General features: G+C 38.3%; 1 protein-coding gene across 13 annotated transcripts in view; it reads left to right on the top strand.

The window, feature by feature from the left end:
• The window catches only part of kiaa0586 (KIAA0586 ortholog), a 105,754-nt gene that overhangs the window by 52,877 nt on the left and 39,491 nt on the right, over positions 1 to 13,386 (top strand). For 7 of the 13 annotated variants that reach the window (XM_008120291.3, XM_008120295.3, XM_008120294.3 and 4 more), the window contains 8 exons: positions 2,094 to 2,238; positions 2,457 to 2,682; positions 3,603 to 3,841; positions 4,295 to 4,371; positions 5,281 to 5,415; positions 6,855 to 7,026; positions 10,735 to 10,859; positions 11,605 to 11,686. In XM_008120291.3, coding sequence (XP_008118498.2) covers positions 2,094 to 2,238; positions 2,457 to 2,682; positions 3,603 to 3,841; positions 4,295 to 4,371; positions 5,281 to 5,415; positions 6,855 to 7,026; positions 10,735 to 10,859; positions 11,605 to 11,686 — 1,201 coding nt within the window. Of the gene's footprint in view, positions 1 to 2,093; positions 2,239 to 2,456; positions 2,683 to 3,602; positions 3,842 to 4,294; positions 4,372 to 5,280; positions 5,416 to 6,854; positions 7,027 to 10,734; positions 10,860 to 11,604; positions 11,687 to 13,386 lie in introns of those variants that run through there. The other 6 variants (XM_016997264.2, XM_062968615.1, XM_062968620.1 and 3 more) reach the window with 3 other exon arrangements.

Here is a 13,386-nt window from a genome sequence, read left to right as displayed (position 1 = left end):
AAAACAGCGATTCAAATGCACTGCTTCATTGTTGTTGTTGTTATTGTGTTCGTTAAAGTTGTTTCTAACTTGAAGTGATTCAAAGGATGGCTTAAAAAATTGAAATTATTGTGAATAAAAACATAAAAAGTTGTTTGTATGTATATGCAAACATACAAAACAAAATCGCTGGTGGTGTTCTCTGCTGGTGTTTCTCTTTTAAAGTTCAAATTGGCTGCTGTGGCTTTTTTCTTAAAAGCGGTTTAGAATTGTTGTATGTGTTTGTGTGTATGTATGTATGTATACATATAAATTGATATTTAAATGTTTTCCAAACATTTTTTCTTGATTGTGCATTGCTTGAGGGGCCTGGTAGATAAATACATGTGTTGAATGCATGCAAGCGTGGTTGAATATAAAAAAGAAAGTCAATAGACATGGTCCGATTGAAGGCTGAAGCATGAGGTTTTTAGACAAATGGATCTAATTTACATATGTTTTAAATGTTATAATGTATTTTTATAGTTTTAATTGATGATATGTACTGCTTTTGTTTTATTATTATGTTCTTGGCATTAAATGTTGCCAACTGTTGTAAGCTGCCCTGAGTCCCCCGGGGTGAGAAGGGCGGGGTATAAATGCTGAAAATAAATTAAATAGAATGCAAACACTTAAGAATGTATCTTTAAAAAAAGGCAACAATAAATGTTATACCCCTTCTATTAAAACACACGTGCTTTATAAATGGGTTTGTTGAAGGTGCTTGGGGATGTCACAGAATTTTCTCTGGCTCTGCTTTCATGCAGCTCACACAGCCACTCTCTCTGGTGAACAGGGCAGCTTGGAAAGTGAAAAGAAAACCAGTAATCCCTACTCAAGCCATGATCATAGAAACCCATCCTTATGTGCTTTCCTCTGTTTTATCTGTGTGTGCTGCTCAAGGATTAACTGCATTAAGTTGGACTTACTACTCCCTCCAGGCCCCAGATTTCAAGCATCCCACAAGAGATGACATATCCGTCCGCAGGCTTCTTGTGGCTTTAGCTTTGTGACTTCATCCGGCTTCTACTGAGCCTCAATATATGAAATATTTGCTCACTGTACTATAGTTCTCCACTCCTGTACCCACAGATTCTGTGATCACAAATACAACCATCTATTGCTTGAACTTGTTTGATTAAATGTCCAAAAAGCAAAGTTTGATTTCACCTTCTTACCCAAGGGATTTTATACAATTTTATTATGTGATTGTATGATAACAGGACTTGAGCATCCACTGATTTTGGTATCCACTCGAGTAGTGGTGGTGGTGCCCAGTGTATTTCTCTTCTGAGAATCGCAAATGCCAGCAGGTTGTCTTTAATTAAAATGGACTGATGGAATTTCTTAAAACGGTAGAATAATAATAACAATAACAACAATAACATTTTATTTATTACCCACCTCTCCTAACAGTTTGAAGCAGAACACAACATTATAACGTACACATATTAAAATACATTGAACAAAAATTAAAATATTTATTATTTATTTACAGCATTTATATTCCGCCCTTCTCACCCCGAAGGGGACTCAGGGCAGATCACATTACACATATAGGCAAATATTTAATGCCTTTTAACATAGAACAAAGACAAGACAAACATAGGCTCTGAGCGGGCCTTGAACTCATGACCTCCTGGTCAGAGTGATTCATTGCAGCTGGTTGCAGCTGGCTTGCTCTCCCGCCTGCGCCACAGCTCGAGCCCAATAACCATATAATGGGATTTTAAAATTCATAATTAAAACTGACTTGCTTCAAGCTTACCCTCTTCAATTTGAAGATTTAGAAGAGAGTGTAGAAAGTGGGACATATCCGGATGGTGCAGTTGTTTGGGTTATGACTCTGGAGGCTAGAGTTCAAATCCTAACTTGACCTTGGAAGGCTTTGTGCAAGTGACACTCTCTCAGCCTCAATGACAACCCCCTCTGAACAAATATTGTTAAGAAAATCCCATAAAAATGGTCACCAGAAGTTGGAAACAACTTGGATGCACACAACATAGATGTATATTCTAGTAGAATTACCATTCTATACTTCTACCAGAATTACCATATGCTGTTTTCTCCCTCAGGAAACCTTATTGCCTACTCCTCTGGCCACTCCTGAAGCCACACCACCTCAGTCACCACTACCAGCTTTAAATGAACCATTTCCAGTAAAAACCCCAACATCGTCTCCATCAGTGACTGAAATGGATGGTGAACAGCCTCAAACAGGTAACAAAACATGTTTTCAAGTTAGAAAAAAGACGCTCATTTACTGCAAGGCACCATGCTTCCTTGAAATCCTGGTTCATTTGGGCAGATGTTTTTTTAGAAAGTCAAAGCCATATAATGATAAAATTGAGAGGAATACTTTTTGTCCAATTTTAGCTACCGGGAAAGTTACCCAGAAGTGTAGTTTGAATTTGCATTTTTTCCTCGCTCTTTTTTAGGACCCGAGGCAGCAGCAGCTAGCGTGGTTTACACACCTGTGGCTACTCCTGTGGCAACGCCTCCTAAAATAGCTACACCAACCCCTCCTGTATCAGAACGTGCTCCAAACAGGGAAGCGATGGAAAAACCACCACCTCCAAACCCATGGGAAGATGCAGAGCTTCCTTTGGAAGAAGAGAAGCCCAGCCCACAGAGCGAGGAAGGAGCCTATCCACCAAGAGCTGTGTGAGTCTCTCAGTTGCCATACAATCCCTTTCTTAGCCTGCTCTGTAGTGTTCTACTCTACAGTGGTAAAGAGATGCATCTATTTTAAGAGGGAGAAAAATAGCATATAAATAAATATCAATATCATAATCTGTAAAGCAGGCATGGACAAACTTGGGCTCTCCCTCCAGGTGTTTTGGACTTCAACTTCCACAATTCCTAAAAGCCAGTAGGCTGTTAGGAATCGTGGGAGTTGAAGTCCAAAACACCTGGAAGGCCGGAAGTTTGCCCATGCCTGTTTTAAAGGAACTATTTTGCACAGATGAGAATGTCCACTTGTTATCTTTACCTAGAGTTGATAGGATGCAGAGATATAGCTACAAGGGAGACAGCAAAAGAATACTGAATAAGCGTTCTTCCCTTACGGATTTTTTTTCCGTTCCCAAATTTTGAGCATTGCAGAGAGAGAGAGAGGTCCAGGAACTTAATCGTAACTAAAGATTCTGATGAAGTAGATTTGAGTTTACAAAAGTTTATACACCACTTTCTTTCTTTCCACATGTCAAAAGTGCTGCACTATTCCTTTGCACTCTCATCTTTGCTGCATTTCCATTGCCTTAGTTGCTTTGTCTTTAGGCTCTAAACTGTATTTCTAAAGGGTCAGCTAAAATTAAATATCAAAAGTATGTGGCATCAATGTGTTGTCGAAGGCTTTCATGGCTGGAATCACTGGGTTGCTGTGAGTTTTCAGGGCTGTATGGCCATGTTCCAGAAGCATTCTCTCCTGATGTTTTGTCCACAACCTCTGAGGATACCTGTCATAAATGCGGGCAAAATGTCAAGATAGAATGCTTCTGGAACATGGTCATACAGCCGGAAAAACCCACAGCAACCCTATGTGGCATCACGTTCAAATGTGCATTCTTTTTTGCCATTGTTAGGATCATGTCTGTAGCGAAACATGAGGAACCAGACAGCTTGGTTTTACCGGCTTCAGTGCCAATTGCTCCCCAGGATCTGCAGTCCCAAGAACCCAGGGCACGCTCTCCTTCGGTGCAAAGCCCTAGTTCTGGCCCTTCCACAGAGGAAAGTCTGACCACCACGGAAACTGAGACCACGGACAAGCCGATTTCAGAAGGAGAAGTTTTGTATAGTTATGGACAGCTGCTGGCTGTAAAAGGTGAAACTATTTCCAGCTACCTATGTTTGCTTTATTATTTTTTGTAAATTCTGCACTCCTTAAGAATAAGAAGTTATAGCACATTCCCATAAGAGAGCAATTGTGGACCAAATGTGCTGTATCTTTCATTGAGGTTCATGTAGCCAGATCTGGTGGAATAGGTTGACATGAAGTTGTAATTGTTTACATAGTATGATTCTTGATGGCCAGGGACCTTCTGAAATAAAGTTAAAGTGTTAAAACTGGTGTTGGAAAAAGTTGCAGATTAGGGAACAGCAGACTAACACAAAGTAAGTGTGTGGAAGACACAAATAGAAGCTACCACCCTCTATCTGCAAAACATTTTTCTCAATGTGGAAATATTTGTGAGTGAATATTCAATGCAGCCTTATGCTAATCTATATATATAATCTATATCTATATATTTTATTGTTATTATTACTGTTATTCTAGCTTTAGCAGAAGGAGGACTGTCTCTTCCAAACCTCAGTGACAGTTTGGCCAGCTCTCTTCATGATGCTCAGGAGATGGTAATGAAATCCTTTAATTATGCAGTTGAAATGAGCAGACTGTTCCGTTTAGCTTGGAGTAAATGACTAAAAAATTCCAACAACAATTCACTGCTAAAACGATTCTCAAAAAGAGCCACAAAACCTGGTAGAACCAACTCAAGGCAGTTCAGTTTGCAAATAAAAGAAGTTGAAATTGGAATTTATTGATTTCATGAAATAGCAGATTAGTCACGCTTTCTTTTTTTGGTTGACCAGTCTAGCAAGATAGCAGCCTATCGTATTTTTAAAGATGTGGATGTTCCAGTACATTATTTTAGCTATATTTTAGTCCCAGCTAATCCAAAATGGTTCCTCACCCTTATCTCCCAGACTGAGCGACTGAAAGGTTTTTGCCCTTTGTCAACTAATCTATACTAGTCTGAAAGTTCCTTTTGTCACCTTTGGTTGCTTGAACACGTAACCTGTGAATAATAGTAAATAATGCTAATCACAAATTAGCATTAACATTTTTCTTTAGCATTCTTAGGTATTGGAATCTCAGCAAATTTATATGGAGATTGTGCTGACTCTGTTAGTATTTTAGGTTACTTATTCTATGGTGACATAGATATCTATGTGTATATATTTACACATTTATATTAGGGGGAAAGACTTAGAGATTTCAGTGTTTAGGAACATTGCTTTCCTTACATCATATATTATTATTATTGTTGTTGTTGCTGTTGTTGTATGTTGTAATTCATTCATTATATTAACATATATATCAGATAAAGTGTTATACTTTCTCCTTTTAGTGCCTCTCATCACAGGCCTTTTGATGTTCCTCAGTCTTTGCTGCTACTATTTCTGATATAAAGTGATTCACAAAAGTGATTGACTGCAAAGATGTATGATGTAACCATTCACAATTCTTTTATGCATCTTTAGGACTATGATCCTCCCAGTGAAGGGCAGGTACTGCGGAGACCTCACAAAGGATACCACAGAGATACAGTCCTCTCCCTCTTTTCAAAATTAAACCAGGCCCCACTTGCTTCTCAAGAAGAGATCTGCAGGTCTGAGGTAGTTTCTGTTATTGAAATAATCTGGTTCATATAGTTGCTTCCATTCTTCAGTCTTCATTATGACGGGGACATTTATTAAAGAGTTTGTTTTACTTCCAGGGCAGGTTTATGTTTTGTGTTCTAAATAGATGCAACAGGGGGTGGAAGGTGAAATATTTCTGTGCTTACTAGTTTATTTTACATTCAGCTCATACCTATTTACTATAATTTCTTTTCTACTGCACAATCCCAGGCAGCCACTACGATTCTTTCTTGTCCCAGCAGTTGTTGCTGTACCTTCCATGACTGTTGCCTTTCTCCTCTCACTTGAAGCCAGGACTGATTTGCTTATTTGAGAATTTTAGCCCTGGCTTCCTTTGTCTTACACATCACTCATAGTAGTGTACATGACTCAAAATTACAATCCACCAGAAAGTATAGATATACCAGGTGGCAAAACAGAGCAGATTTGTAAAATTCTGAATCTTTAACCATGCTCATATCCAAATGGATGCAACAAAAGCATTTCAAGATATAGAAATGATTTGCCATCTTCAACTGACCAGTTTAGAAGGGAAGAGAAAAGCATGGATGGAGGTTAATGCTATGGAAAAGGACATCTGAAATTCCTACTTTAAGTGAATCACAAATACAGTAGAGTCTCACTTATCCAACACTCATTTATCCAACGTTCTGGATTATCCAACGCATTTTTGTAGTCAATGTTTTCAATATATCATGATATTTTGGTGCTAAATTCATAAATACAGCAATTACTACATAACATTACTATGTATTGAACTACTTTTTCTGTCAAATTTGTTGTATAACATGATGTTTTGGTGCTTAATTTGTAAAATCATAACCTAATTTGATGTTTAATAGGCTTTTCCTTAATCCCTCCTTATTATCCAACATATTTGCTTATCCAATATTCTGCTGGCCCGTTTATGTTGGATAAGTGAGACTCTACTGTAAGTGTTTCTTCTTTAGATCTCATGTATAAGGCAGGTTTTGCTATAAGAGGAAAGGGTACTAAATGAGAGACTTAGAAGATAAGCATTAACACCAAGTAGCGTACGTACCTGTGTTCCTTAGAGAATCACAACGTTGTATATCTGTTATTCCTCCTCCTTCCTTCTGCTCATCCTATGTATATGGGCATGTATATGACTTGGGAGTAGATCAAGTGCAGTGAAATATACTTTGGGGTGTGTTTGTGTGCAAGAGTAGGAACAGCAACATGTTTCTCAGGGCCTTCCAGATGCTGCCTTCCTCTTTCTTCACCCACATTGCATACATGTACCTATCATGTGACTGCTGGACTGGGAAGCAGAGTAGCTATTATCATTGTGGGGGCTCAGTCCACATCCAAAGGACCATGGCATCAGTGGCTTTTGTGGGGGAAGTATACCCCCCTTTCTTCTCTCTGGCTCATTTTCCTTCCTTTTACTTTAGAATACCGATGACAGTGCTGGAGAACTCAGTGAGGGCCAGAGACCGAGACTCACAAGGACTGCAGAAAGTATCCTCATGGGGCGGTCTGTTTATATGGATCGGTCTGCCAGCCAGGTCCCCAGGCAGCCAGCTCTCCGTAAGCCATCACCTGGACAACATGGCAGAGAAGCAGGTGCATATTCACAATAATAGCTTTGTTCTGGGATGTCCTGGAGGCTGTTTTTGTGCCCTCTTCAGAGCACTCTTTCTGGCAGAATTCACTTTTTAATAGGTTGAATGGAGCCCCTGCACTGTTTAATGTGTTTTGTAAACCATCTTCATTTAGTGTATTAATAGGAATGTTTATTCACCATTTAAAACCATTTTGATTAAATCAGTATGAATCCCTGCTTGGCCATGGAAACCCACTGGTGGATCTTGGGGAAGTCACTCACTCTCAACCTCAGAAGAAAGGAAAGTCATAGTTTTAAACAAATCTTGGCCCCCAGAAAGTGATAGGTTCACCTTAGGAGTGCCATAATACAGAAAAAACAATCATCAGGTTTTTAGCTGTACTTTGTTTTTAGTTTAGTGGCCTTTGGTCTTCAACTGAGAGAAATCCAGGATATACAGTAGAGTCTCACTTATCCAACATAAATGGGCTGGCAGAATGTTGGATAAGCGAAAATGTTGGCTAATAAGGAGCGATTCAGGAAAAGCCTATTAAACATCAAATTACATTATGATTTTACAAATTAAGCACCAAAACATCATGTTTTACAACAGAAAAAGCAGTTCGATACACGGTAACGTTACGTAGTAATAGCTGTATTTACGAATTTTGCACCAAAACTTCACAATGTATTGAAAAATTGACTACAAAAACACTGACTACTAAAAGGCAAACTGTGTTGGATAATACAGAATTTTGGATAAGTGAAGCTTGGGTAAGTGAGACTCTACTGTATATTGAATAAACAAAAGAGCACACAAGTGCAAAAATACTTTTTAACTTAGAAGTAAAACCTGAGGCAATAGACTAAGCATTGCCATCTTTGCCGCAGCACCACATGGCTAGATTATGTTCAGTTTTTGATCAACAATAATCTCAAAGCTGCAAATCACAGAACAAGAGATGAGAAATGTGGTAGAGACAATAGGGATGAAAAGGAATACCAGAGTGCGAGAAATGAGGAGGAAAATATTGCACAAATGGTATCGTACACCCTGCCAATTAGCATACTACTATAAAAAGGGGAGTAGTCAGTGCTGGCATGGATGTCATCAGAAAGGGCGGTTTATGCACATGATGTGGGAATGTGAACATGTACAATATTTTTGGCAGACTATACAAAATGAGTCAAATCAAATACTAGGAAATGAGTGGGTCATAACAAAGGAAATAGCGGTATTAGGGAAAAGAGAGGAAATGGGAAATAAAAGGGAAATAAAAGAAGCAATAATTGAATGTGCACAAGCAGTAATAGTATTAGGGTGGAAAGATAAATCAAAATGGACAGTAAATAAATGGTACCAATATATGGTGGAGCAAATAGAATTTGAAATTATGAATGTGAAACTAAATGTTGTAAAAACTAATGAAAATAGAACAAGAGAAATGGAAGAAAGATGGACAATGGTAAAGAACTATATCATGAATCAATCTGGAGATCAAGCCATAAGAAATAAGATACAAATGTTATATAGTATATAGGTTGGAAATGGATTAAGTTAAAGATATAAAAATTGTCTCATAAAGAAACGAATATGTAAAAAGAAAACAATCCTCGTGTTGGTGGTGGGAATTGTAAATGTTTTGTATGTCTACAGTATGTATTTTTTGTGTTTTAAAAAATAAAAATTTATTTAAAAAAAAACAATAATCTCAAAGTCCTCTTTAAATGCACTGCTGCTAAGTCAAGCATCTCTTATGTCATAAGTTTGCATCTGGTTTTTTGTGGCCTAATAAATAAGTACCCTTTTCAGACTGCCAAAAATCCACTTTCTTCTAAGGTTGCTATCTTTAATTGAACCCTTCCAAATGTGAAAGACTTGGGGCTGCTTTGCAATAACAATTTTTTATTTGAAAAGGAATGACAGGTTTCAGAGCAGCCATAAGCTAGCTCAGTGCAGTTAGAACAGCACAGGAGAAACTGAAACTCATGATAATTATTTTTTGAATGACTGCCCCTTTTCATGCTCATTTTTATATACACACACGCACACATGTATGTCTATTCATGTATGTATGTGGTTATGCATCAATCCATCAACAGTCATATTTCATTTTGGTTCTGCTGCCTATGTTATAGTTTAGAAGTTGAACAATTAAATAGCCAGTTACATCATCTGGTTATAAAAGATTGCATATTTCTAGCGTCTGACCTTGTGCACACCTTGAAGAAATAAACATTAAATTAACGCTGTTACTTAAAAGTAGGCCCTCAGGTGTGATATTTAGCAAATACAAGATCTACGTGTTAACTGTTACTGCACAGCAGACTAGGAGTCATGTCTTCATTTGTGTGACCTGCCTTTATTTTGCATGTCATAAATTCAGTGAGCGGTTCCAAGAGTTTATGAGCTAGCTGTGTCTGCATGAGCTGCCAAGCAATAATTTATGATGCTATCCACATTTCAAATATAAATCAATGTTTTCTGTAGCAAATGGCATATTACATTTTTTTTTAAAAACTCCTCTGACTTGAAAGGCTATGGATTCAGCACTGCCGCTGATGTCTTTCACTGAGTCTGCAAATATGCAGTTGATCTTGTAGTTAATTACTCTGCTTTGAATTAGCATGTGCTGGGGTTTTCCCTGATTCTCATAATAAATTGAAATGTTATTGGAAGCTATAGTTCATAAATGTACATCCTTACAGACTTCGAATCTCTAAGGTTAAGCATTAACATCTGCTTTTTAAAAAAAAAACAGCACACAAAAGGAGACTGAGCTTCTGCTAATGCAAAGTGGCAAATCTTTTAACCATCAGATTGCATGTTTCTTCTTCTTTTTCCCTTAATTGTATGAATGAATTACGGTGATACCAACTTTAGCCAGTGTTTAAAGTTTGGCAGCTTCTCTGTTTAATGACATTCAGATTACTCAACGTGACTTGTAGCTCACGTTAATGCAGATGTAATGCTCTTATCCAGAGTTAAGTGTCTGGTCTCATTTTGTCTGCACTGATTCTCTTTAAATAGCATTCACTGTGTTTTTTTCGTTCTTGCAATGAACTTTGAAAATAAGGGTATTTGGGAGAGTTATGGCTGAATTTTATTTGGTCAAATAAGATCATTGAGATGGGTTTAATGAAAATTCAAAGCAGATCAGGAGTCAAAGCTTCATGTATTTGTAGTTCATCATCTGCTTCATTTGTTTTGAACAGCCAAACACATTTTGATAACTATCAGAGCTTCCCTTCCTCAGGTGCTACACTTTACATAGAAATGTAATACACTGTAAAAAAAAAAAAAAGGATCATTAAGAGAAAAGTGTCTGAAACGTGTTGCGCTTTTTAGAATAAGTGAAGCAGGTGACCATCTATCAGCGCTTGGAACTTTGTCTCCTGATTTGCTTTGAATCTTATTTGATGCTACCTAGAACTAAGTTAGAAACCTCCATTTCAAAGCTTTCTTTAGCTCCTGGCAAAATTCCCATTGTAGTTTTTCCAGATCATCGCAGTACTGTGAGCTACTGCTTTGCCAATATAAGAGACATGTTTGCAGGAAGTCGAGCATGAGAGAAAATTGCTTCTGAGAGCAGCATAGAAATAAATCTAACAACCTCCCAGTGAAGTGTTGTTTGGTATGTGTGAGGCTGTCAATCCCACTTTAATAGTCCATGGCTGTCTTGGAACATGCTGCATGGTTTTAACTCACAGCTTTACTGTTCTCACAGGAGAAGTTCTTGGAGATGCCGACGTTACTGATGAACCAATGAGCATTGCAGAGCTGGATCAACCTGTTTCTCCAGTAGCCTTTGGAGACAGCAGACAGACACCTCACCTGGACAATGCATCCCTGGTAATGTACTGTCGCTCTTTTGAAAAACTCTATTTTCAAGGATTCTTAAAATCCCCAGGATGGGTGGATGGCCTTGATGACATACAATCTAAAAGCAAGAGACAGTGCAGGAGTGGGGGAATACAGATTCTTTTTCAATCTATCAGAAGCTTTCTGTGGGATCACTTCCTCCAGGTGTTTTGGACTTCAGCTCCCCGAATTCCTGACCATTGCATGAGCTGGCTTTTTGGAGTTGGAGTTCCAAGCACCTGTAGAGCCACAGGTTATGCAGGCCTGCTATAGAATTTCATGCTCATTCCATATTGTGGGATTCTGCACAAGTTTTTCTTGTCTCATTGCCACTTTTGTCTCACATTTATTGTGAGAAATGTTTGGAAACTTGAGTTGGAATGCTTCAATATGATGAATGTGTATACAGTTGTGTCTCTGTTTTCATGGATTCTATATCCATGGAGTCAATTTTCATGCCAAGTTTGAAAATATCTTTTAAAATCCAAAAAGCAAATCTTGATTTTGCCATTTTATATATGGGACACACCATTTGCCTATGCTGTTGTATACAATGGGACTTAAGCATCCATGAATTTTGGTATCCATGGTGGTCCTGGAACCAAACCCCAACAAAAGCCCAAAGGGCTCACTGCTAACACATTCCTTAAGAAAAATAAGTGTTTTTCCCCTTGCATTGCTTAGAATGTTGTTAAACATCAGAATGTTAACATGACTTGCAATAATTGTCATGCAGCAGCATCTACAAGAGACATTGCAGCCAGCAAAACCCAGAGTCATCTGTGTGAAACCCAGATCTGAAGACACACAACAGCAAGGTAAATGTTTGCTTTCATAATCTTTTAGACATGATCTTGTGTTCCCACACTGACCTAATAGTTTTATCAGTTTAAACCTGGGGTGAGCAGCACCAGAAGGTATGAGATATATACTTGAAAATACCTTAAAATGGTGAATCCTGTTGTCAGAAGCTTCTGAAAGCAGAATCTTCAATTTCTTTTCATTCATGGGAGATCTTAGTGGGTATGATGGCCACATGAAGGTCACAGGCCATGCAGTTCTCACCACTGACATACTCATAGCCTTTTGTTCTCCATCTCTGCAGGGAATGTACTGCTTGGTGCATTACATGAATGGCCAGATGCAGGTTCACCAGATAGGAAATGGACAAAAAGATGAAGGAAATGCATATAAAGAAGTGTAAGAGCAGAGCAGGTAGTTCTCCAGACAAATCTGGCTGACCTAGCCAGACAAAGAAGAGAAAAAAACATATTTTTTTGAGAAATCAGATCCAGTGTGGAATGAATAAATCCTGTCTATTAATCTTGCAATAATGCTCAGGTCATAGAATCATAGAATAATAGAGGTAAAGACCACATGGGCCATCTAATCCAACCCCCTGCCATGTAGGAAAAACACAATCAAAGCATCCCTGACAGATGGCCACCCAGCCTCTGTTTAAAAGCTTCCAAGGAAGGAGCTTGCACCACACTCTGAGGCAGAGAGTTCCACTGCTGAACAGCTCTTTTTACAGTCAGGAAGTTCTTAAGGTTCGGCTGGAATCACCTGTCCTGTATTTTGAACCTGTTGCTCCAAGTCCTAGTTTCCAGGGCAGCAGAAAACAAGCCTGCTCCCTCTTCCTTATGAAAGTGTTTTTCATGTGTGCAGGTTGAGTATCCCCCATCTAAAGGGTATTCCAAAATCTGTAAAAACAGTTTCCAAAATCCAAAACACTCCTTGTTCTAAGCATTTCAGACATAGGATACTCAGGCTGTATTAATTTGAATTTAAAACGCGTTTTTCTGCAAAATTAACATATTGTCCACACTCATAATTTACACCACAAAATGCAAGGGTTTTTGGCTTCTTGTTTGGTCTGTATAAAAGGAAAAGCTTTCCAACCCTCCAATAGGGAACATCCTTTATAACAAGGAACACCTTGTAACCCTATATATAGGAATGGCACATTTTCTGCTGCGTGTAGGTGAAGTCTTGGCCACAAGATGGCAGCCATCTGTTTCTTGTTACAGGAGACTGGCCGATGTATCTTATTCCATGTATTTATGAATAAGGAATTGTTCGTCTTTTTAAAAGAAAGAGGAAAATGTTAACAACAAATAAAAAATTCTAATTTTGGAAAATATACTTTGACTGTTAAGCTGTTAACATGATCCTAAAGCTAGGCTGAAATGGCTCATGGCCATTGAAGAGGGCTTCTGGATACTAATTTTTTTATTACAAGCGTCAGGTGACTTTCGGCTAGTCACACTCTCTCAGCCTCAGAGAAAAGCCAAAGCTAAGACCAATCTTGCCAATAAAACATTTTGATAGGTTTGCCTTAAAGTAAGCATGGGTTGGAAACCATTTGAAAATATCCAACAACAAGGGTGTTGTAGTTGGACTACAGTCGAAAATAGTTTTCAGGATGTTTTGGGGCAGGGAGCTGGCTTTCCTTTTAATTTAATTTTTTTTTGGTAAAGTAATAAAATTTACCATAAAGGAGAAAGGTCCACCATGC

The sequence above is a fragment of the Anolis carolinensis genome, chromosome 1, assembly GCF_035594765.1.
Source record: "Anolis carolinensis isolate JA03-04 chromosome 1, rAnoCar3.1.pri, whole genome shotgun sequence".
NCBI lineage: Eukaryota > Metazoa > Chordata > Lepidosauria > Squamata > Dactyloidae > Anolis > Anolis carolinensis.
The sequence above is the reverse complement of the archived record's forward strand: the minus strand, read 5'-3'. Positions and strand labels throughout refer to the sequence as shown.